Below are 25,553 nucleotides of genomic sequence, written 5' to 3' on the forward strand. Positions count from 1 at the left end.
GCTTCTGATTGCTGAGATGTTTTCTTTCATCTGAAAATCCTGTCATTTGACAAGTTTAAATCCGCGGGCCAAAAAACCTTCTCATTCAGTGTTTTTTGCTATCTGGAAATGAATATTCAAAGTAAACAAATTCAACTCACGTCTGCTGGTTTAATATCATCTGCTCACTTTCATGCCATCTATGGCAGTGAATCCAGCATGACCACTCCTGAGAGAGCAGATGGGAATAAATGGTTTCAACTGCGTTACGGTAAACTCCATTTTAGCACTCTAAAAAACATAACATTATTTCTGCATCATTTCAAGATTTTTTAGGCTGCAATACTAACTTTATGTGTAAAATTAGTTAGCCACTTTACAGCGAACCATAATCAATTTTAAATGTACTTTAATAACTAATTTTGTTTCAGTTCAACATTCATGTGCCAGTCCAGCACAAATCATGCACACAAAACACAATGGTACATTCTGTCATTGTTGTCCGATGAAGTCATTTCCAGCCTCCAAGCGTGTGTAGGATAATGCATGCCGACCCTCTGATAATGGAGCGTATAGGCCTTTGGCTCTCTCCACGGCATGTTGATGTATACATGTTGAAACAATAAAACACTGAATGACTGCGTTCATGTTTAGTGTTAACAGCTGTGGGAAAAAGATCTACTGTGTCTGACCATGCCGCTGGAATACATGTAGTGGATTACAGTACAGATGGTCAGTTCTTCGCAGTAACAACAATAGCACCTATAAAGGGCCATGACTTCATCCGAAAAGGGATGATCCGTTTTTGAGCTGGTGTGGAATCACCAGATTTCCTTTTATTCTTCTTGTTATAGAGAGCATTTCCTATTGGCAGTGCTTTTGGCTCCAGTAGCAGATGTCAAGTCCATTTGTCAAGTGCTGACACAAAGACATTATTAGAGTAAATGTGCTACTGTAATACGTCACGGTTGACCAGGAAAGCCACACTTCCTGTTAAAATAGGATGTTATACATTCCTGTATTGAACAAAGAGGAAAGAGTGGTAGGACGCATCCTTTGGACTTGACTCAGACATGCTTCATGTTCAGTTCACCCTAAATACTTTATATGTTTTACACCCTGCATATGCAGCCAAAAAGCAAAGTGACAAACATGAGCTCGATGCTAAAATTTTAATGCTGTTTTTTGCACACAGAAATTCAAACGTTTTGAGTATGTGGTTCACATGAAAGATGTTTAAACAGGTCTTGGGTGCTATATTTTCTCACAGTAAACTCAACCTGTTAGTTTCATTGCAGTTTTAGTGTTTAACAAGCTGGGGTTACACCCTAAAGCAAAAATGTAGCATTTCGCTTTGCTAATGAAATCATTAGCAGAGCCATGTTTAATGTCCTCCATATGGCAGCTGTAATCTGTTTTGATTTAGCGTGAATGTCATGATTTTACGGCCCTGTATTTGTTAAAGTGTAGGTAGATGCTGTAGACTGGACACTCTCAACCCTTCTGTAATTCCTATTGGGAATCCTCCAGTAGCTGTGTTTTGCAAGATGATAGCTGGTTTCCAGGAATCCTGCATCCTGATAGGACCGACCAAGTAATAGTTGTTAGCTTTCAATGTTAACAAAACCCTTAACTTTACAGATTTTCCATGTAAAATGTTTTTATGTATTTTTGAAATACAGTCAAAAAACGTTAAATTACAGAAAGGAAATTTACAAGAAAAATGGGAAAAACAATTGATAATATATCCTTATATTCTGTAATTTTACCGGCAAAACTATTATTTTATGGTATATTTCTGTCAATCCAGCTGACAGAAGATTCTGATTTTTTTTACAGTGTAGTTCAAAATCAATAAACTAATGCCCAGAAAACAGCCTTTATGTCCAGAAACCCAGTTTTAAGCTACAAGCAGAGAATGTAAGTTTTTTGAAGACATTTCTATCTGTAAAGGAAGGAAGCCTCCCTACTTTTTAGAGATATGAGAAGCCAGATAAAATGAATGTTGCATTTGGCAGGGCATGTCCAACAGGAAAGCTTTTGTTTTAGTAAAAAAAAGAAAACAATACTCTGATTCTTTTAAGATAAACATCCCTCAAGATAAGGCACAGAAGTAATCAGACAATCTTTAAGAGGCTTGAAAGAAAGTGCCCTCACGTGTCTAAACTACAGGAAATAATTGTGTGATTGTGAGACTAATGCTCTCTCATGGTGTACATATCTGTCGTCTTGTCCATTTCATTCTCACAGCAATGTTCCCACACAGCTTCCCAGATTTGATGTTATTTCTCAGAGGGTGCTTTTACATAGTTCACGAGATTTGATGTAGTCCTTCATTATGTTCTATATATTTTGGTATTAATTGTGTAAAAAAATCTGTACTTTTACAGATTATTTCTTTAATTTTTTACAGCTCTTCCACGTACAATGTCCAAAAAACTGTAATTTTACGGTACTTAAAAAAATACGGTCAGAAAACAATAATTTTAATAACTAAAATTTACAAGAAGAGAAGGTAAACATGTCATTTTAAAGGGGAAAAAGGTTATTTTACATTCTGTTTCTAGTGACCCAGGTGCCAGAAAATGTCAGTTTTTTAAAGTGATTTTTTACTGTTTTTTTTGACAATATTGTCAAAAACTGTAACATTACAGAAAATGACAGCACATTTGGGATAACAGGTAGAAAATCGGAAAAACATCTAATTTTACAGGAAAACATCTAATTTTACAGGGAAACTTGTAATTTTACAGGAAAACCGGTTTCATTCTGGTGCCAGAAAATGGGATTTTTTACAGTGTAAAATAATCTAGATGTGAATAAATTTGATGTGAAATGTTGACTTTTGATGGCAGCTAAAACACTTTTCCGACTCTCAATTTTTCATCCGATGATGTTTGATGTTGTCTATTGCACATTCGACTAAAGATCACCTTTGACTACCATAGTAGGAAAAATTACAATGGTAGTCAAAAGTGCCCCAGAACTATTTGCTTTCCTACATTCTTCAAAATATCTTCTTTTGTGTTCAAAAAATATATAAATATATAGCAATTGTTTAAACTATGGTAGTCAATGTTGGGCAAGAAGAGTTTAAAAGCATTCTTCCAAACATCTTTCTTAGTGTTCATCAGAACAAATAAATGTATACATATTTGGAACAACTTCTGGGTGAGTAAATGATGACAAAATTTTCATTTTTGGGTGAACGGTCCCTTTAAGGCAATATAAAATCATCACATCAGTCATTTGAGGATCATTTTTTTCTAAAGAAATACTATTGTTCCTCTGGTTAGGTAAAAACTGTAAAACATGGACATGAAGACTGAATTTGATGCATTGTGTCCAGGTCATTGCTCAACGTGACGAGTAACTGATTTACTAGAAATGTCCCCCCTGTTGCATAATGGGCATGTCATGGATTTTCTTTTAATAATAACTGTTGATTTTACTAGACAGCTGATATAATTCCTTCCCCCTTTCCACCACTGCATTCTGTCAGTGAAAAAGATCAACATGACACATGCTGTTTCTATCTCTCTTCTCACATACATTACACACTACATTTGTCTTCCACACTGTTTAAGTTAAAGACAGCCCGTGCTGGGTTTTCAGTGCTGAAATACACATGGAAGGAAGCCAAGCTTACAGAATTCACCCAAACTGTTTGTAACTCAGGCATTTAAGGGCCTAATTTCACAATCTTTTTCACTATTTAACACTCCCATCTGAATCTGCACTCAATGTGAGGAGCTTTTAAGTGCCCTCTAACACTCTCTTAAAATGCCATGTACATTTAAATTGCATTTGTGCTGGCCTCTTACTATCAAACTGATCTCTGTAATATCTGTGTCCTTGTAAAATAAACACTTGATGATATGTTTAGAATCTTGAGGCTTTAAAACTCACAAGAACACACATAGACCAGCATAATATCGTGGGAGCGATTTTACAATGTGGTTTATTTGTATGTTTGTGTACAAAATGCGTGTGTACCTGATTCACAAAGCAAACAAGCAAATGTTTTAGTTGTTTGCAGTGTGAATAGTGCAATAATACTACTTGACGTAGTTTAATAGTTCCTATAAGAAAAATATACGATTTGTGCATTGCTTTGACATATGTACCCCATTCATGGAAAATGCCTTGTTTCACGAAAACAAATAGTGGCCATGGCAACGGATACACAGAGCAAAATAAGCTATTAAAAACAGTTTTTTTCGATAGATTTATCATTTGCTTGCATGCACAGTCATGCAAAACAAATCTGTTTAATGTTTATTCTGTTTGCCTCAAAGGAACACAAAATAACTGCTCATTCACAAAATAAATGCATGTTTATAAAACAATCTCTCCAGGCTTGTAACAAATAACACACAATACTTTCTCCACAACATAAGTGCATTATTTGCTCTCAAGCCAAAGAAATGACAGGGTTAAAAAATCTGCCTTCTGCTAACACCGAAGGTGTCAAATATCTCACTTATTCAACTTTTAACCAGCACAAAAGCAAAGGTGAGAACAAGTTGCATCTGTGTTTGCCTGCCCGTTTCTTTTTTTAACACTGTCTAGAGTTGTTTGCTCTGAGAACACTGCAGTGAGGACTAGTTGATGTATCTATAAAAACATGTTAGCATTTACACTCGAAAGATCAAACACAAAATCTACAGATAAGACACTTGGACAATCATTGTTTTAAAGCTAAGACATTCCAGTATGGGGTTCCATTTGTGCCAAAAATGCTTTGTGTCTTGTATTAAACATTTTTCTTTGTCTACAGTCATTGCTTACTTGTTCAGGTAAATCAGTATATGTTGACGTGTATGTTGTCTGTTGAAGTCGTCTTAATCTGTCGTCCTGCCGTCTTTTACCTGTTATACTTGTCGTCTTCTAAATTCTGTCAACTTTACTATCGTTCTGTTCTCTCGTCCTTGCTGTCGTTCCTGTCTGTCGTCCGTGCTGTCATCCTGTCTGTCGTCCATTCTGTTGTCCTGTCTGTCGTCCGTGCTGTCATCCTGTCTGTCGTCCGTTCTGTCGTCCATGCTGTAGTTTTGATCCGTTATCCTGCTCTGTTACCTTTAACATTTAAACTGTGTCAAATATGTGCACAGGCGCGGACGCAAGGAAATCCAAACAAACGTCTTATCATCCTCACAAAAAAAAGTTTCCGAAAGGCAGTACGCCGGTGTTGCAGTGTAAGGTTCAATTGAGTTTCACCTCTTGATACCTATACTCTATGCTTTCAGTTCACTGCACAATGCAGAAAAAATATATTCTATAACGTCCACAACAAGAACAAAATACAGGGTCAGATGTCCATTGTTCAAATATTAAATTTTTGTGATAAATATTGTTATTCTTCCTGGTCTCCTTCCAGTCACAAGTCAGACGCGACTTCCACATTGCGCGTTCAGGAAAAAGTTATAGACATGTTGGTATGGAAACAGTTTGCAAACCTTTTTTTTGGGAGGATGATAAGACGTTTGTTTGGACATCTTTGCGTCTGTTCCTGTGCAAAGATTTGACACAGTTTAAATGTTTTTAAAGCTGACAGAGCAAGATAACATAAAAACGACAGCAAAGATGACAGAACGGACGACATCTAGTACGCCAGCACGGACGACACGACAAAACAATAGTAAAGTTGACAGAACCAGACGACAATAAGGACAACAGTGAAAAAGGCAGGACGACAGGATTATAAAGACTAATGTTTAATACAAATGGAACCCCATATTTCAGTACTATAAAACCATTACTTGTTAAGACTTTTATCAACACTCTTGTCTGCTCGTGCTTTTGTTTTGCTTATGGGATGTTTGGGTTTACTGGGATGCAAGACCAACCCAGGAAGGAAAAAAAATACACATTTCAAAGCAGTTCCCGTGCTGTTCTGATTCATGCTGCAGATTAACCTGCTGCGGTTTGAAGCGGCTGATAGAAATCAAAGGATCTCTGAGCGCTAGAACCCACACTCGATCGATAAAGCAATTTATACATATGCGTGGAGATCTCGCTACTCATGTGTGACGTCATGCAATGGATAAACAGGAATGTCTGATACTCAAAAGATCTGACTTTGGCCTTCAGAGATCTGATGGTTGAGTCTAACAGGAAAGAGAAGAGGGGAGAAAGATCTCTTTATAATCCTTTTTGAAGATCTGAGAGTCAAAGGTTCTTTCAAATATAAAAAACGGCTTGAAACTTATTTTGGATGCTGGCATGGGTAAAAGACTCGAATTTTATGTCATGTCATTTTACTAAGATATTGATATGATAACAGTTGAGTGGTTTATATTGGTCAAAAAAATGTTTTGATGATTCTTTGTACATTCTTTGGAGGAATGTTGTTTTTATGTCATGGAGGCATGGCAGCAGTTTTGCACACAAATACATGACACAACACGGCATCATTTTTTTCAACCTGGTCCAGCATCCAAAATGAGTTATAAATATATAAAATATTTTTACGAATAATCAATTTATTTAAACTGTATTTATAAAATGCTTTTCATAAGCGTTTCACAAGTAGTTTTTATGATAAATATTACTTCAATTTCTAAACATGATGATATTGCTGTACAGTACTGTACAAGTATGATTTGATTTCTTGATGGAGCTGAGGTGAGACAGGCCACAAAAAATGGTTTTACTTCCTTATTTTGACACATTTCCGAGTTTCTAATGAGGAACAACAGTGGGTGTGGCTTTTGTCTTTCACCACGATTTGATTGGATGTATAAAACCTCCATTACATTTGGAAATGGAATTGTCAGCAGTGGGACAGTTGGAGGGGAGGGGTTAATTTATGCTCCGCCCAAGCCGTCTAACATACGTCATTATAGATGGATTGTCATTTCAGGACGGAAGTGCATTTTCAGATTTTAAATTAAGATTATGAGGCAAATTTTAAATAACTTAAGGTTATCTATTTTATCAAACATCTTATTTCATACAAAAATTTGCAATTTGTGACTCCCTGTGGTTACAGTGATGGTTTTCTTATTTGCGTTGTTTTATATGACTGATAGATGAAACTAAACGTTTTAAAGCTGTGTAGCACTTTGTGAAAAGATTCAAAAACAACGGTGATAGAATGCATGGGCGTTTTACTTACATGACGTTCTGTTCCCTTGTAGTGTAGACAAGCGTGTTTGCGAATTTCTAAAATATTTCTCTTATTGGCACTGAGATTACAATAGGGATGTCAGATCTAATGTTATTGCCAGATTTCAGGTCGTTCACATACGGCGATTATACCCCAGGGTTGGAAAGCGTTTGTAGAAATTTCCAGAACTGCCCATAGCAGAGGTGATACTTGAGACTGAAAAAAGTGATTCTCATGGTCCTCAGCAGCCACACATTGACTCAGTTAGGACATAAGGTGGGCTCACGGGTGGGGGCATTGCCGTCTCAGGCCAGACCACAACAGCTGGTGGAAGTGCTCGCCAGGCCTGATTCTCCAGATGTGATCTGGCTGCAGACATTTGGCTTGTTGCCCCACACAGGGAGAGAGCGGCTGGACGGGGAGTGATAGAGGGATTCATGGATGGAGGAACAGAGAAATGTAGGTCTGTTCCCAGGGTCCGGTATCATGCACGCTCAGCCCAACCATTTGGGTCTTTGGTTCTGTTACATTCTTTTGCCAAAAGAAGCTATATGATATACGGTAGGACATCTTGCAGTACAGATAGTGTTGGGAGGACCAGACAGTCTGTATGCATGCAAACTAACTCCTTTCTCCTTATGCTACTCTGTGTGTTGCACCGGAATACTTTATTCTGGCTGGTCAGATGTGACATTCTGAGGTCAGTTTTTCATACACGTATGCTTAAAATAATAAAAGGCCGCTCACTATAAATGTAATCTTCATTATCATGCATACTGTGACTAAGATCCATTTTGCACACACATTTAATTCACTCTTTGTAAAACAAAGCAGTTTGTCCAGCTGTGTTCATGCTAACATAATTATATTGGCCATTTTATTTACAAAACAAATCAAAAATCCATTCGGCGTTCCATTGAGTCATTGGTCATCAATGGCATCTCTGAACCTGCTGCAAATGAGAATATCAAGGGTTTACTGCCTCCTGGTGGGTATGTGTGGTATTGTGGATTCAATTTATTTTATGTTCTGGGCAATTCCAGCGTGGACGTGACATTCTGCGTTGTGGACGTGACATAAAAATGCTCAGAGAATAAATGTGTTACGATTATATTGAACCATCTGTTTATATTTTGTTGATAGAGTCTAAACATCAAAAACTGTCAGTCTATGAAAAAAATATATAAAAAAAGGGAAATAAACATGCAACAAAAAAATTATGCGATTTTTGGGAGACGATAAACTTTATAGGATTTCTATAAAATAAAATGCACAATCCTGAAGCAATAATAGCCAAATGAATGGAGAAGGGATCCCCTTTAGAGAAAATAAAACAGCTACTTTATATTAATTTTCTTGTGTCCATTTATGAGGATTATGTGGCGTTATGGATGTGACAATCCTGAAAATGGCTCTGAAAAATCATGCTCTAAAAATAAAACAAATTTGAAGAGAGATCTCACATGTTAAAATCTGTTCTGTTACCATAGTAAAAACCGCTGGTATAAACATTTCCGTGATATGGTTGTCATTTTTACGGAATTTCCCTTCTTTTTCCTCTTTTTGCAGGGAGGATGCACAGGGTCTTCATGTGGAGGATGCGACTGCATTGGTGTTAAGGGGCCAAAGGTTAGTAATTTAAAACTTTTATTTGTACAATAAAGATTTATTTTATAACCACCGAGTCTGTCAGAAACCTTTAATGACTTTTAATAATTTGTTAAACATGTATATAGATTTTGATGTCTGATGTACATCTATTTATTTGGAATAGGCCTTGGCCCTGTTCAGTGCTCTGGTTAAGTCCAAGAGCCTTATTGTGTCCACCTTATCAGCGTGAGGGGTCAAAAGTCAAGCAAGGCTCAGGATCAATGTCTGGGGGGAAGAGAGAGTTTGGGATGTGGGGTCCCAAGGAGGTGGAATTTAGGGGAGGCAACATACTGTATTGGTGTAGGGATCAAGCAGTAGTAGGATTTGGAGGTCGGGAGGTTGCAAAAAGGGTGTACAGTTGGTTAAGGTCAGTTCAGGAGGGTGATATAAGGTAGGGATCAAGCGTACTGGTTAGAAATCATATATATTCATTTTAATACTCCCAACACAAGAACATTTAGTTCACTTGAGTTCATTATTTCAATCTCACATAGAAGAGTTTGTTACGCCATCTAGTGGTGACATTATGGTAACAGTAAAGATTCCTTCACAAGGTCAGGTGATGTGCAAAGAATGTGTATGAGGGGTGACTTTTTGATAAAAGTCAACAAGAATAAAATCAGTAAATATGGTACATTTTTATATGAAGTCAAATTTATTTTGTATTTCATCATTAGGGTGATAGAGGGCTCCCAGGCTTGCCTGGTCTGGTGGGATTTCCTGGATTACAAGGTCACGAGGGTCCCCAAGGGCCAATGGGACCAAAGGTACAGTATACTAAGAGCATCTTTTCAGCCCATAGGTGTCACTTTGGTTAACAGCATTTTGAATATAGAATTTGCTATCTGAATGCTTGGAGGGCAAAAGGCCAATTCATTTTACAATTCAACAATACCCATTGTTTCAAGCAGCTTGACAGAAAATCATACTGCAGTGTTTGTTGTTCTTTCAACACTGTTATTATGTTTTCTCACAGGGGTCTGGAGGCGAGCTAGGTACCCCAGGATCGAAAGGAAACAGAGTTAGTGTTTTATTTCATGTTTAGCTATACAATTCAATTCAGATGTATAGATTTTGTTTGAATGATTTGTCCTGAACAGGGCCCATCTGGTGTGGCTGGTTTCCCTGGTCGTCCAGGTATTCCAGTAAGTTGAGTTTTTTTTTTGAGAATAGTGATAATCGATTAACAACAGTTTTAGGGATGTAGAGTAAATCAGCATTGTAACATCTGCTTATGTTTCTGCTAAAGGGTTTACCAGGTCAAGAAGGTGCACCAGGACCTGTAGGAATCCCAGGATGCAATGGAACGAAGGTACAAAATGTTTTGGGGTGATTCTTGTGAGACTTGTGTTTAAGTGATCATTTAATTCACACGGTGGATTTGTTTTGTGGTTTGCAGGGGGAGCGTGGTTTTGATGGAATTCCAGGTGTTCATGGACTACAGGGACCACCAGTATGAAAATACGTTTTAATTATGTCATATGTTTCTAATATGTCAAATGTTTGTCAATGGTTAGTCTATTGTGACACTACATACATTTATATTATATCTGCAATAGCTGACTGATGAATTTCTTTTTAAATCAGGGTCTTCCAGGTATGCAGGGAATAAAGGTATGCAACCCATCCTTAAAAATATAACAAATACACAGGAGTGCATCTACCTGCATTTTACACTGGCTTATCCAAATAACATTTAGTTTCACAATCGACATATTTCTTTATTCATGTCTGAAAGAACATTTTAATTTGTCTGCATCTATATTTCACTCTGTTAGGGAGACCCAGGTGGTATTATCGGAGGACCCATTCCTCAGAAAGGAGACAGGGGCTTTCCAGGACAACAAGGTTCAGCTGTAAGAATTTAGGAGTTAAAACTTTTTGTTATATTTGAAAATGTAAACTTTCTGATTGCATAATTGATAAAGGTTGTAGGGCAGGCTGTCGTATGATCAATTGTTTCAATGATCCGATTGTTGTATTGTTTGTTTAGGGACCACCTGGTTTTCCAGGACCACCAGGGCCAAATGCCCCTCCAGGACCAACAGGACCCTCTGTAAGTCTGTGTGTTAGAATCTGGAAACATATAATAGTTCTTAATGAGTTATGTTTCATTAGATGTCTTCTGCTAAAATTATTAATCATTATGAAATATTTGTTTTTTGATTATAAACTTTGGTATCTGTTTTAGTTATTTCAACATCTACTCATATTCTTAAATCTTAAAGCAGTCAACTAACCAAAACATACTATTAACAATTTTGTACTGGATTATAGTCAGTTCCTAGGCATATCTTTAATTTTGTTATATTTTACGTTTTGAAGGGAAGGCCTGGTATTCCTGGTCAAAAAGGAGAGCCGGTAAATGTTTTATTGAACATGCTTAAATCTTTTAACACACATTTAGGCAATGTTGGTGTCTAGAACTGACCAATGTTGCCTGTTTTTGTTGCAGGGTGACAGGCTGCAATTTCAAGGGGAGAAAGGAGACAGGGTGAGGCTGGGGAACATTTTGACTCGCTCGTAATGCATCTTTCAATCATGAGACATGACGTGTGGTGGTAACAATTTAGCTTGAGTTGTGAAACCTGCGATTTCTGTATGTCTGTTTATTAAGAAAAGGTTTAGTTACTTGTCGACAAAATTAATTCCGAACAGTAATTGTTTTAAAGATCATAAAAACATTTGAAAATGCATGAATCGTACACTCTTAAAAACAAAGGTGCTACAAAATATATTATTTTAATAGTCTAAAGAACTTTTTTCCTCTAGAAAGAACATTTTCTTATTTTAGGTTTTATTATTACCTAATTAAATCTTAAAGAAATTTCTATAGCATTTTGATTTGCTTATCAGTGTTCTGTTTGTGAGTTCAAACTTCCAAAAAGTTATTTTTTACCAGCATTGGACCAGCATTGTTTACGTTTTCTGGAGTGGTCAATAGAACTACTTTAGTATATTACATAGTAATCTGTTGAAAAATTCCTAGATAGCCCACTATAGTGTTTTTGATCCTTATCATAGTACACTGCAGGATTTCCCAGTTTATATTCACAGATTAATTCACACAAATTCACAGTGAACATGTCAGAATACTGTAGGAAGTATGCATTAACAGTGTAATCATTACAAAATATACTACTATTTATTAGTAAACACTATAATATTCTAGCATACTTCGATTTAAAAGATTTGTGATTTCAAACAATGCAATACACTTAAAATTTAAACAGTATTTAAGGATGCATGTGTCGAACCTGTAATATTTTTCGAACCTGAAATAGTAATCCACTGCTGTACATCTTTTACTTAAATATCCTCTTCTCTATGAAATGCAAAGAGGCAATACATATTTATAGCTATAGGTGGCAGTAATGAGCAGTTTTCGTTTGTGATTTCTAGCCAAAAGAAACTGCTTCTTGAAGGGGCAATCTTCCGGTCTTTCTCGTGAAACCAACATGGAAGTGACTATAACTACAGTTCATTGACTTGCCCGTTAGAGACTGGCTCCAAAACAGAGCAGAATCTCATTGAGCACCATGTTAAAATGGCCAACTTTAAAGTAGAAAAGAACATGTTTACAGACTGGTACAAAAAAATATTTTGGTCTATATAGATAATTTTGCCCTCCATGACAACCGTGAGGGTGTGAATTGTTTTATAACTCATCCGTCTAGATTATATTAAACCTTAAAATTCTGCATAATTAAGGGCATGTAAGTTGTAAACAGCAAGTAAGTTGTAAACAGCAGTAAATGTTTAAATGTCAACCACCAAGCTCGACGTAAAATCTTGGCGGGCGTGGTTTGTTTCAGCAAATGTCCTGCCCATTTGTCCATTTTCGATTATCCGGGAGTGACGCGCTATGCCAAGATGACGACGACCGGCTGTGCCGACTGTAGACTTAATTTCACTCTTCACAAACTTACGGGTGACGTCACGGACACTTCGTCCATATTTTATACAGTCCATGTTCTTTATAGGTTCCCCAAACAGCAGCTTTTGCTGGCACCGCCAACTACTTGCAAAGCTACACTACTAAAAACAGAGCTGAGCTACTATCTAGCTCTGAAAAATGTAGTTAGTTGAGTTAGTGGCGTGGCTACTTGTAACTAGATACTCCCCAACGATGCACAAAAAACTCATTAACTTAAAAATTCGTATGAATATGTCTCTAATATGTTAGTTAGTGTTAGACTTAAAAGGCATATTTAGTCATAGTGTCATATTTTTTTTACGTTCTTCTTTAAGGGGGAAAGAGGTTTACAAGGTCCCCCTGGTCCACCTGGAAAGACTGATGAAGTTACAGGTGGAGATAGGACAATTTATGTTCCCGGACCACCGGTATGATGTTATCATATTCCTAGTATTCATTCTGTTGTGTAGCAATTAACCACTGACAATTACCGTGAAATGAATTACTCTACAGGTAGAAAACATAAAATGTGGTATTGTTTTGGGTACATAATTGCACCCTACTGTGTACAATGCAATTCCCTGTAATGTAAACAAATTCTTACCGAAGGCACATTTGCCCATGTGTTTTGAATGTTTTCTAGGGTGAAATAGGCGATAAAGGAGATAAAGGAGAAAAAGTAAGTAGTAACACAGAATCAGTCACATACTGTATGTGTAAATAATGTCAACAATTGGGTATGCTGCAGATTCATTTTTATGTAATGCAAATATCCATTGACATATATATCTTATCTGATAACAAACCTGTTCCCTTTTGCACAAAGGTGTCTTGCTTAAAACATCTAGCAGGAATCAAAGGTGAGCAAGGACCACGAGGACCTGAGGTAAGTTACTGATTGTAATTAAGTAAAGTATGCCGTTATGCTCTAATGGGGAATTTGATATCTTTTACTTAAATTCATTACGATTTTTCAACACAGTTTATGTTGAGGCATAATGAAAAACATGTTATGGTCAATGATATGATTTGTTCATACTTATTTTGATCAAAATTGTCATTTGCATGATTGATTTCTATCACTTCCATTGATTTTTTGGGGCCCTATTAGAGTAGCTCATATGAACCTTCATTTGTTTTTTTCAAGGGGAAACCGGGAAAAGATGGACTGAATGGAGAAAAGGTAGGATAGTTGTTTTTGGCTAAATCACTACTGCTTCTCATCTCAATGCAAAACCATTAGCTGTTTTCCATCTGTTATTATTATTATTTTGATCATCATTTTTTCATATACTTTTAACACAGTGCATGAGTTTTTTTTTATGTTTGTTTTTGATAGGGAGAAAGGGGCTTTGATGGCTATACTGGAACTGATGGCGTAAAGGTAAATACAGTAATCTTAAATAAGCAAAAAGCACTCTGACTAAAATGACTTTTGTCTGACTACATTATGGCTTTTGTTCATGTAAGGGTGACAAAGGAGAAAGAGGACCACCAGGTTATGTAAGTACTACTCTATCTATAAGTGTAGTAAAAGATTATTCTGGAAGATAAGTATTAGAGTATACTTTAAAGTGAATATTTACTTGAAAGGCTCAACAGGGTTTAACACATTGCAAAAACTAGACCGAAAAATGTTCATGACCACCTAACCGTTGACTTAGTGTTTCATGGGCTTGAGAAATTCCTATGGATCAGTAATTGTAGTAATTATTTTGAAGGGTGAAGGTCGGCCTGGGCCCCCTGGTCTACCTGGTCTTCCTGGAGCAGAAGGAGAGAGAGGTGAACTTAAACAACATTATTTCTTGTAAAGTATACAGCTGTTTCGATGCTTGTCTAAGATGATTTATTAATTTGAACCACCATGTTGAGAAAAACTCCCATATTAAAAAGCATACAGTTGTATATTCAAATTTTAAAGCCTGTTTATGTATTGAGTTGTTTTATTTGTGTGTAAGGTTACCCTGGGGACCGTGGAATTCCTGGTAATCCAGGTGAGTGTGGCACAGTATTTAATATAAAAAGATTTCTGGATTATTTCCAACCCATGGTTATGTCTAAAAGGGAAAAACCTTATTGTTGGGTTAAAAGTAGTGGTGGGCCGTTAGCGGCGTTAACGCAGTGAGACTCTTATCGCGCGATAAAAAAAATGTCGCCGTTAATCTATTCTCAAAGTTGGGTTGGGAGCTGGGTCTATACTACGCAAGCTATGATGACTTTCACCTTGATATTTAGCACGGATGTATACCAGCTTAACTGCACTGTACGGGGCGAGAACGAGATTTTTCAACTCGCGTGATTCGCGTCATTCGCGGAAGCAGAAGCTGCCTCATCATCTCATAACCAGGGCTTCATTCGCGCGATTCGCGCAGCAAGTAGGTCTATTGGCTCTTTGCATTAACACATAAATCACTCGCGCTTGACACGCCATTCGCGTTTGGTCTGAACACAACATAACGTTACTGTGAAATTACCACATCAAACGTGACGTGCTAACATGGATGCAGCTTTGAAGCCGCCGGGTTGCTTAAGGGAAAATGTATTTTTAAGAAGCTTCCCAATGGAAACATCGACAAGACTAAGGTTGTTTGCACCTTGTGCAATGCGGAATTGGTTTAAAAAAAACACTTTCTCTCAACAGGTAGTGGTCTAGCTTTAGTTGAAACCAGTAACTTTGTATTGAGATCTAATGTATTATGGCTCCTGTATGACAGGTCGCTTGTTGCTCCCTCACTCTTTGTAAGTCGCTTTGGATAAAAGCGTCTGCTAAATGACTAAATGTAAATGTACTGTAGGAGCTCTTCCAGTCTCAAGTACCACCTAAACGCAAATCATCCCTTAGCTAATGCGGAAGTAAACACAAGTTCATCTTATTGAACATAATTTAATTTTCATCACCAATTATCATAGTAGAACAGCTTTCTCAAGCAGTTTGTGATGCATTTTGGAAACAGGAGATGAGCCCCTGGTCTAATGCGCCACCTGGCTTGAGAAACCCGTTCTCAAAGACTTACTTTTAGTCATTATTTGGGTAGCACACATATTCTGAATGCCTTCGGCAGAATTCAAATGAGCCATTTTAAAAAATAATAAAAAAATAATCTATGCCCACCACTAGTTAATAGAATATGAAAACCTTTAGATTTGACCTTACCATGGGTTGAAACAACCCAGCATAGGTTAAATTATAACTCAACGGATAGGCTTGTCGCTTTTTGACCCAGCCATGGGTTCGAAACAACCCAGCATTTATTACAGTGTTGTGTTGGGTTCAGTTATGTGAGTATCATTTAATAGTCACCTCTTATTTCTCTCTTATACACGGACGGCTGCAGGCAGATATATTGAAGGCCCTCCTGGACCTCCTGGTTTCCCTGGAGAGATTGGCCAACCGGGAGACAAAGGTGCTGATGGTCAATCTCTTAGAGGAGCAGATGGAGCAGATGGACCTCCTGGACCACCTGGACCCCCAGGAGAGATCAGTAAGACTACTTCAGATATGAGTAACTTTTTCGTGCTATGGTAATAAACATTCATCGTTAACATCATGGAAAAAGCAGACTTAGCATGATGTACTAGAAAGCGTCAATGATACAGATACACATGAGGGGAGGGTGGTTCATTTGATTGGACATTCTGCAGTCATTTCAGCTTGTTACCAGCATTTTTATTTTATTTAAGATGGAGATTGTAATATTGAGAAAGGAGCTCCAGGTCTTCCAGGACCCTCAGGTTTGTCGGGGGAGGTGGGACAAAAAGGTGAGGTGTCCAACGGTTCATTGATTTTTTTTACTAATTCAGTCATTCAGACATGCATTTATTTATTAATTCAGTGCTGATTTGTTGTCCTAAAAAGTTGTTCATAATTCCTATTTTATCAGGTGATCAAGGCGACACATGCACTTCTTGCACAGTTCTCGGGGGCCCAGGATTACAGGGCCTCCCGGGGCCAAAGGGTCAGCAAGGTGAGAAGAAATTATTGTATTTTTGTATGTTGAGGTGTCCTAATGCCTGTCTTTTTGTTTGAATGAACACTGAGAGCCCATTTACATGACTTTTATGCTTTTTATTTGTTCCTTTACACGACAAAAGCACTTTGGTGGAATCCAAACGTTTGAAATGTGTCTCAAAGTGCAAGTTTTTGCATCTCCGTGTATAATGCACTTTTTCAAACAAAAAAAATATTTGCGCGGGCATACTCAAAACAATATGGCGTCCTCAGGAACTCTGCGTTGGTGGTGCTGGACATATGTATAAATGTTTCTCCAGCAAGAAGGGGATTTACTGCACCACTAAGACCAGCGGAGACACATTATTTGCATTCGTCAGACAAACACACATTTAAGTCAACCAAGGGTTTTAAAGGCACTTCTGGTGTGCAGGATACGTTATGTTTCTTTACAACGCAACATCCATGGCCTGGGATGGATAACATTCATTTTTATTTGTTTTCCTGGATCCTTTTAATGCAGACCGTTTTAAAACTGCTGTCGTGTGTACTTGAAACTTTTCAAAAACATTGTTTAAAAATTGTTTTTCATCTTGTAGATATACTCTGAGTTGTTATGTGTTGTCCATATTTATTTATCATGCTGGATGCTTTTATTTTAGGTTTTCCTGGAGGAGTGGGGGATAAAGGAGAGAAGGGTATATCAGGACCTTCTGGGCCTCCTGGATATCCGGTAAGAACATATGCCATTGTTATTAAGCAAAATGCAGTAATGTTTCTGCTAATGGTAGTTCCCACTGTCTGCAGTCAGACAGACGAGTGAAAGTCTTTTTTTTCACTTTAACTACATTTTAAAATGTATTTTCTCTTCCGATCAATACTACTGTATCATTAATAGTGTTTCATCAGTATTTTACATTTAGAAAATTCTAAAAAGTGTACTGCGTTACTACGTGTACTTTGAACCACTATTAAAAAAAAAAAAAAAAAAAATTCAGAACAGTTTGAGAATAAATAAACATGTACTGCTTGAATGGATTTGAGGCCATGGCAATCTAAGCACGATTTGAGATAGTTTGATTGTTGAGTTGAAACACCAAGGGCCCATCATACACACTGTGCAATGCGGCGCAAGGCGCAGCGTAAAATGTTTTTGCTAGTTTCTGCCCGACACATTTCTTATTTTCCCGTCCTGCGCCGCGTTGTTTAAAAAGCAAATGCACTTGCACTCATTCGTGCACCCATGGGCGTGCTGGTCTAAAAAAGAGGTGTTTTAATGCGCAATGTTGGCGCGTTACTATTTTGAGGAACTGACAATAGACTGCGCCAGAGACCAACTCAAACCTGGTCTAAAATCTAAAGTCAAGGGTGCAATATATAAATATATGATTTTTAAAGACCGCATTAGTAGCAATTGCACTTCTGGGCGGGTCCACAGAGGAAAGCGGATCAGCACATAAACATGCCAAGTATAAAAAAAATGATTACAATGTAAAGGATTATTATTGTGTACATAAAGATACAATTCTGGTTTGTCATGTAGAAGATCTGCGCTTTAACCTCACGCATGAGCAGATGCGTTTCATCTCTGTAGAAGCATCCAGTCATTGCTCTTGCAAATTCTGCCGTGAAAATAGAGAATCCACCATGGCGCGAGTGCAACAGGCTCTTAAAGAGAATGAGAGATTGAGAGACACTCTGATTGGTTTATTGCACGCTATTCCCAAAAAAAAAGCCATGCACCCAGGTGCGCCGACCGTTTTCCCGTAGTTAAACTAGAAAAAGTGGATTCAGACATGCACTGAGTGCACTTGCGCACTGCGCTTTAGATCATGCGCTTAGATCATGAAAATAGGGCCCTAAATGTCATACTTCATTGCTACCTTTTACGACCTTATTTAAATCAGATTTTTGAATTAGGTTTAATTTAATATTTTAATTTAATATTTTGAATTTTTGTTTTTATTTAAATACATTTTTTTTAGTTATCATTTTCAAACGATCTCCAAATCTAGCTAAATATCCACTGTATATAGAACATTCTTCACCGAAACGGCTGAACTTCGTGAACGCAGTGCTCTCTCACTCATGCTCCAGCTGGTTGACGTATGTGCATGTTCCTTCTCCCGCCTCCCTGTTTGATCTTCATTTAATGATTCGTGTCTTGGAGAAACTGTTGAGTTACAAAGAGATCTCTCATGTGATTATTTGCAAAAATGCATTTGGTAGACCTTTTGTTTTGAAGTAACTTAGTGTGAACTCAGGTTATACGATATATTTATCAGTATTTTTGTAAATCTTGTGAATCAAACCTGGGGTCTTTGCTAATGTAATACTCAAATGTACTCAAGTCAATAATGCTTGATCTAAATGCTGTCTACAAATGAAGTTCAGAATCCAACCAGATTGAAACCATACATATCTTTGTTTTTTAGGGTGAGGGTGGCTCTCCGGGTTTAATGGGTTCCCCTGGTGCTCACGGTGAGCCTGGTGATATATATGTAGCGCCAGGGCTGAAAGGAGATAAGGGTTTACCTGGTACAACAGGAGAAAGAGGGTTTCCAGGCATTGATGGTATCCCAGGAATAGATGGCCGACCTGGCCAACCTGGTCCCAAAGGAGAGCCTGTGAGTATAGTTCATAATGGAAATTATGGACCTGACAACGTGACAAATATTGCAAATACTTGCTTAATCCCATAGTCTGTAATTTTAATTTAAACACACAAATCTGACCTTTTTCTGGTGTTCAGGCTAGAGTTGGTATAAAGGGTGAACGTGGCCTTGACGGAGATCCAGGTCTACCTGGTCACTCAGGTGAGAGAGGTCCTCCAGGTACTCCGGGTATTGGTCAGCCAGGTGAACCTGGTGAAAAAGGCACTCCAGGGTTTCCAGGTGCAAAAGGAAGTCCAGGACCACCAGGTGTGTAACTGAGTATCATTTACTTAAGCACTGCCCATTAATACTGTGCTTTCAGAAATAACCATAATCCCAAATATCTTGTAGGACGTAAAGGTGAATCTAGTCCAAGTTTACCTGGACCTCAGGGTTCCCCTGGGCCTCGTGGGGAGACTGGCAGACCTGGTCTTCAAGGTAAATTCAAATATCTTGAACGTGTCACGTGGGTCTGCATTACACCAGTAGTGAAAAAAAACTTCTATCGGTATATGTTATATTCTAAATACTGGGCCTATATCATCTTTTTGCTAATTGATACATTGATACTCTGACATTGTAATAATTTGTTACAACAGCATTTTAAATAGTATTACCAAGTTTCTGGTACGATATTGAAGTCAAGATAATGGCATCGAACCGACCTAATGTGTGACATGTACTGTACTTGATAACTGCATACCTGTGAGACAGAGCTGGTTGGTGACAGCTTTATCAAATTGTCCCTCAGGTGATAGAGGTCCATCAGGTGAACCTGGGATTCCAGGATTTCCAGGAGAAAAGGGTGATCCTGGGCTGCCAGAAATTGGCCTTCCAGGTCCTCCGGGTCCGAAAGGTAAATTATAAGAGACAAATTGTAACGGTCAAAATATGTTGGAAGATGTGGAAATGGAAAAGTGGAAATACTTTTAACAGAGAAACAGTCCTGTAGCCTAATATGCTGTTTATATCAAATTTAAACAGATATATAAGTATCCTATATATCCGTTACTGGTAGAACACCATACGTAATCACTATACAGGTCTCCAGACTGCGACTTTTCGAGAGCATTATTTACAAGTACTCGCGCATGGATGTGGATATCACCCAACACCAAAAATAATACCAAAACACTTCAAAACAGCCTCCATTATTCAAAAACGGTGCAAAGAACCTTGAAAATTAATGTATGAGACCGCCAAATCACTGAGATGCCGATATGCACGTGCTTAAGATCACAGATAACCTCTGCAAGTATTATAAATGATTAGAACTCCCCAGGTAATACTAATCTCATGTGAATAGTGCTTAGGGCCCATCAAGCTCTGGGCACATTTTTGTCATTCCACAAATCCAGTGTTGATCTCTGCCTTGTTAACGAAGGAATCCTCAGAGAAATTCAATGAACAAACACTCCAGGTTATCTTTAACAGCATGGTTATTGCTTGCTCGCTCTATCTGGTTTCGCGCCACTTGTGTTACTTCAGAATTGTCAGGCACAAACAATTGGGCAGGGTTAGAGTAGTAGTCCTTGATATTTTTCTGTGGAGGCGATGTTCAACCTGTCAGTGTCGTCGCAAGATGCGTTTTACCACTAATGTTATGACACAACACCTGTTTTTGGACCAATGAAAAGTCTCATGTTCAGCAAACATTTAAACAACAGCTTCTAACATGCTGAACACATTATTTAAAAAAAGCAATTTAAAAACAGTGTGTAATACTTACTTCTTGCGGGGATGAAACTTGTTAGCGAAACAACAGGTACTGATCCACTCTTGAGAATATTTGATTTGGAAAAATCCATGATATACTGACCCGCGTGACTCGCAGCGACCACGGGAGCCGGAGACACATTTGGCGGAAGGTGACTGGCTGAAATCTGGTCTACTGGGTGTTCCTGACCAACGAGCCGGGTCGCTGCACCTCGAGCCTCCTGGCCATCGGGTCCCAGAGCTTCTATTTTTCAACCTTTCTTGTTACATCAACACGCGGTGTGCTTTGTACGGAAGCCCCAGCAGAGCCCTTTCCAACATGTCCCGGCTAGTTTCTCTAAGTCTTTCCAGACCGCAGATACAGACCGGGATTGTTGGTTTGTCGATCAGAAAAACTTAAATTCTTCCCGAATGCTGTCACCATCATCCAGCCGGGGACCTTCGATCTTTAATACCTCGGGATCCAGCGTTGATGGAACATAATGACTTTTATATTCCATTTTACATCCAACAACAGCTTACCTTGATTTTTTTAAATTTTCGTCGCTCTTGTTTAATGATGTATGAACATGTGGCTGACAGCATGTCTCTGGCTGAAGGGGGAACTGCACGCTCATGAGGCGGATTCTGTGAGCGGTCAGCGGCGGGCGAAAATCAATGTGACATAACATTGATAGGGGATCATCAACAGCCTGTTCTAAATCACTGTTGTGGTTTAAAAGAGATTACAAAAAGGAGAATAGATGGATTTGTATAATTACAGGGTTTTTCTGCACACATGCTGGCGACTCAATTTCTGGCAAAAAGAAACATTGAAAAGTGCATTTTCTGGGATAGCTGCCCTTTAAGGTGTGCCACAAAATTATTTGATTGCACTCCAAATAATTGAATCAGGGGCTACAGTGCTCCTTTTAAAAAAAGTTACTCTGGACTATGGCCCTGCCATACTTAAAAAACGTATGTTGCCTGTTTGTGTTTTCCGTAGATGTACTTGTACATGTTGGTCTGTTCAAATACATGCATACATGATCATCAAGGTATGATTCTCTAACCTTTTTCTGTTTATCTCAACCATGTGATTTTTCATTTGCTAGGGTATTCTGGGATTCCAGGAGCCGCTGGTCTTCCGGGAGAGCCTGGTCGGCAAGGTCAGGATGGCTTTCCTGGTCGTTCAGGGACACCTGGGCAAAAAGTACGGATGTCATTAACATCTTTGAAAGCATTTTATTGGATGTCTTCAAATATTGTATACTTAAGTAAAATTAAGTAAAATGTATTGTATACATCTTTCTACTGTAAGATGTATAGTGACTACATATTTAAAAATATCTTATTTAAATGTCAGATAAATTACTATAAGAAAAGTGTTAATGTTTTTATCTACTTTACACTATCTGCTATAGGGTGAACCCGGCAGGGGTCTTCCAGGTCCTAAAGGCTCCATAGGTCAGCCAGGAGTGTCAGGATTTCCAGGAGAGAAGGGTAAAACTGGAATGCCAGGGGTTCCTGGAACCGAAGGACGTACAGGTTCACCTGGGCCTCAGGGAATTAAAGGTAAAATTCTGTGTTGTTTTTTGTAATTCCTTTAAATATGGGTTCCTTCCAAAACCTCAGATGTATAAATTCACGTTTTTTCAGGAAACAGAAAACCACTGTACATTTTAAATGATTAAATACAGTTTGGTCAAAGTTGATGCGAGATTTCAGAAGAACGGCAGTGATATAAATTTTCACAATACTTTTTTATTAAAAGCTTTCCTGTAGATCAGTGGTAAGAGCATGGCGCTAACAACGCCAAGGTCGTGGGTTCGATCCCAGAGGTTTGCACATACTTAGAAACAAAAAATGTATAAGATAAAGACAAAATCTTAAAAACTCAAATCAATAAGGTGCAGTATTTGTGATGCCAAGTGTTTTTGGACCCTATTCTGGGAGAGTAGTCTGCGTTACAGATTGTTACCGCAGAGAGGTAGATTCTGGGGTATCATAGCTTTAAATTCTTGTTTGAAGGTGACCTTGGACCACCAGGACCTCATGGTGTGGCTGGACCACCAGGACCTCCAGGGCCTGGAGATCCAGGGCCACCTGGATCAATGGGTCCACCTGGAGGCCCTGGACGTCTCGGTGAGTATGCCAGCAAAGTAGACAACATGTTAATTTAATAACACTAGCAGGTGTATAGCGTATGAACAAACATGCAGAATTTTTACGAATTTGTTTTTAACAAGACTCCATGATATCTCAGGTGAGACAGGTATAAAGGGAGAGAAAGGTTTACAGGGACAACCTGGTCTGGAAATGGCAGGCCCTCCAGGAAGCAAGGGTAGCCCTGGTGTCCCTGGGTTACCAGGCTTAAAGGGGTGGTCTGGACAACCAGGACTTCCTGGTAAAGATGGTTTTCCTGGTGAGCGTGGTAAGTGTTTCTTCATATGTTTTTGCAACTGTCCTGGCAAATCCAGGTTCACCGTAAACTACCAGTTGCTGATTAAACGTATGAATGTTATTTATTTCAAGGTCCAAAAGGCCAAATGGGACAAATTGGGATTACAGGACCTCCTGGATCACCAGGTACCTTTGGAGACCCTGGGGCACCTGGGCCAAGAGGTATTTGAATGCACATTTAGAATAAGAGTTACTGAAACTCTCAGTGGTAGATCTTTTCTCTACTGTAAATTACACAACTTTTATTTCAAATGGTGTGTTAGTGTAAGGAACTTAATAGGATAAATCATCATGTTGTTGTCTCCTTCAGGTGACCCTGGCTCCACTGGACCCAGGGGAGACCCAGGGCTGACTGGTTTCAAGGGTGAAAGAGGAGAGACTGGTCTTCAGGGGCCACCTGGTAACATGACTGACTTCGACATGGAGCACATGAAAGGGGACAAAGGAGACATTGGAGCAAGAGGTATTTTTAGAATAGATATATTTTTTAGATATTTTAGAAAAAATCTGCACAATTTTGGACCTCAGGATCGGTGTTTATTGATAAATGGTGGAGTGGCTGATTTTGAAAGGTGCTAACTTTAGCCTGCAAGCACCGAAATTGAAATCCCAACCTCTATACGATTCGCCTGAATCGATTTTGTAAATCCACGTAACGAATTACAAACTTATTCCATTACATTCTTCTCGAAGCATGTATCGTCTTTCAGATCATTTGCCTGCCGGAGCTTCCTACATTTGTAAAAGCTGAACCGATGATAATTGGCGTTTTTCCTCTTTCATGATCGGGACATTTTTTTGTCACAGCTTTTTCAAAAATGACTTTCGTTTTGAAGATTTACTTGTCGGATCCACAGAAAAAGTTTGATTGTTGCTGTTTTTCCATCATTCTCCCTACATTGACACAGCGGAATTGAGCACACTGCAGCGCTGATGACATATGAAGTCTTCTGAACAGAGTGGGCAGTGGTGTGCAAAATATGTCGCCTGAAAATGTAAACATGACCATTAACAGCGTTTGGCCAGAACATTTTGATCGGGCATTCATTTTTTTATCGTCTTTCACAGACGATATACTGTATATTTAAAAAACATTATTTGACCACTATACTTATTGATTGTTATCAGGATTTGAAGAGATGTCCAACCAACATGACAAAAATGTTTCTGGACAGGATCACCCACACTGCCTTTAAAACGGAATGATCTGTAAACTCTTTCAACGTTCTTTGTCAGGTGATCCCGGTCCTACAGGAACAAAAGGGTACCCTGGAACACACGGAGACCCTGGAATGGCGGGAAAAAATGGAATGCCAGGATTACCTGGACAGCCAGGTTAGTTCCCCAAGCAACATTTCAAGTCAAAATAAAAGTATGGTGACTACTAAACTCGTGTAAGGGATGTTACATTGAAAGCAATTGAGTTTTCCATTTCCACTGCAGGTGACAAAGGTGACACTGGAGTTCCTGGGTCGCCAGGAAATACCGGAGAGCCCGGAGATCCTGGTTCAAGAGGAAACATGGGATTACCGGGTACATACTCTTCTCTTCTACATACATGATGTAACTGGGTAAGGGTCATAACAATGGTTTCTACGTTGAGATGCACCAATACTACATTTCTCCACCAATACCAGAGCCCATTAGAGTGATACCGATACCAATTATTGCCCAGTATATCAGTGCATCTCTATTTCTAAGAAAACCTTTTGTGCTCTTTCAGGTCCAATGGGGCCAAAAGGTGTTAAAGGTACTAGTGGGTCACGGGGCCACCCTGGATTTAAGGGCTTTGAAGGGACCAAAGGAGATAAAGGAGACCCAGGCATGGCAGAACAAGGATTCCCTGGTCCCCCTGGGGATAAGGTACGTGATTTTGCATGAACGTTAACATCAAGTCTTTTGATTTGCTGTGCTTATAGATTTTGTTTCTCTTCTCTCCACACATTTTACCTTTTAAGGGAAATGAAGGACCCAAAGGTTTACCGGGTGGATCTGGAGAGAAGGGACAGGAAGGCACAATGGGAATTCCAGGTACTCCTGGAAGTATAGGACCTAAAGGAGACCAAGGACTGACTGGTCGCACAGGCAAGTATTTTTTTTTTACATATTTGAATACCTTTTATTGATTATCAACACATA

At 38.6% G+C, this 25,553-nt stretch overlaps 1 protein-coding gene across 2 annotated transcripts in view; it reads left to right on the forward strand.

The window, feature by feature from the left end:
* Positions 1 to 25,553, forward strand: part of col4a1 (collagen, type IV, alpha 1) — a 50,536-nt gene that overhangs the window by 12,183 nt on the left and 12,800 nt on the right. For both annotated transcript variants that reach the window (XR_008907289.1, XM_056754488.1), the window contains exons 2-38: positions 8,657 to 8,716; positions 9,415 to 9,504; positions 9,714 to 9,758; positions 9,838 to 9,882; positions 9,987 to 10,049; positions 10,137 to 10,190; positions 10,325 to 10,351; positions 10,516 to 10,593; positions 10,731 to 10,793; positions 11,063 to 11,098; positions 11,193 to 11,231; positions 12,989 to 13,081; positions 13,297 to 13,332; positions 13,480 to 13,539; positions 13,801 to 13,836; positions 13,993 to 14,037; positions 14,124 to 14,156; positions 14,375 to 14,435; positions 14,612 to 14,647; positions 15,989 to 16,135; positions 16,335 to 16,412; positions 16,535 to 16,618; positions 17,265 to 17,335; positions 19,038 to 19,229; positions 19,355 to 19,523; positions 19,608 to 19,694; positions 20,008 to 20,112; positions 22,067 to 22,164; positions 22,376 to 22,526; positions 22,983 to 23,096; positions 23,218 to 23,385; positions 23,487 to 23,576; positions 23,725 to 23,877; positions 24,651 to 24,749; positions 24,858 to 24,947; positions 25,138 to 25,277; positions 25,373 to 25,499. Coding sequence is in view for 1 of the 2 variants with exons in the window: in XM_056754488.1 (XP_056610466.1) it covers positions 8,657 to 8,716; positions 9,415 to 9,504; positions 9,714 to 9,758; positions 9,838 to 9,882; positions 9,987 to 10,049; positions 10,137 to 10,190; positions 10,325 to 10,351; positions 10,516 to 10,593; positions 10,731 to 10,793; positions 11,063 to 11,098; positions 11,193 to 11,231; positions 12,989 to 13,081; positions 13,297 to 13,332; positions 13,480 to 13,539; positions 13,801 to 13,836; positions 13,993 to 14,037; positions 14,124 to 14,156; positions 14,375 to 14,435; positions 14,612 to 14,647; positions 15,989 to 16,135; positions 16,335 to 16,412; positions 16,535 to 16,618; positions 17,265 to 17,335; positions 19,038 to 19,229; positions 19,355 to 19,523; positions 19,608 to 19,694; positions 20,008 to 20,112; positions 22,067 to 22,164; positions 22,376 to 22,526; positions 22,983 to 23,096; positions 23,218 to 23,385; positions 23,487 to 23,576; positions 23,725 to 23,877; positions 24,651 to 24,749; positions 24,858 to 24,947; positions 25,138 to 25,277; positions 25,373 to 25,499 (3,163 nt within the window). In the remaining variant the exon portion in view is untranslated. The remainder of the gene's footprint in view (positions 1 to 8,656; positions 8,717 to 9,414; positions 9,505 to 9,713; positions 9,759 to 9,837; positions 9,883 to 9,986; positions 10,050 to 10,136; positions 10,191 to 10,324; positions 10,352 to 10,515; positions 10,594 to 10,730; positions 10,794 to 11,062; positions 11,099 to 11,192; positions 11,232 to 12,988; positions 13,082 to 13,296; positions 13,333 to 13,479; positions 13,540 to 13,800; positions 13,837 to 13,992; positions 14,038 to 14,123; positions 14,157 to 14,374; positions 14,436 to 14,611; positions 14,648 to 15,988; positions 16,136 to 16,334; positions 16,413 to 16,534; positions 16,619 to 17,264; positions 17,336 to 19,037; positions 19,230 to 19,354; positions 19,524 to 19,607; positions 19,695 to 20,007; positions 20,113 to 22,066; positions 22,165 to 22,375; positions 22,527 to 22,982; positions 23,097 to 23,217; positions 23,386 to 23,486; positions 23,577 to 23,724; positions 23,878 to 24,650; positions 24,750 to 24,857; positions 24,948 to 25,137; positions 25,278 to 25,372; positions 25,500 to 25,553) is intronic.

The sequence above is a fragment of the Triplophysa dalaica genome, chromosome 8 (genome assembly GCF_015846415.1).
Source record: "Triplophysa dalaica isolate WHDGS20190420 chromosome 8, ASM1584641v1, whole genome shotgun sequence".
In the NCBI taxonomy this organism is placed as follows: domain Eukaryota; kingdom Metazoa; phylum Chordata; class Actinopteri; order Cypriniformes; family Nemacheilidae; genus Triplophysa; species Triplophysa dalaica.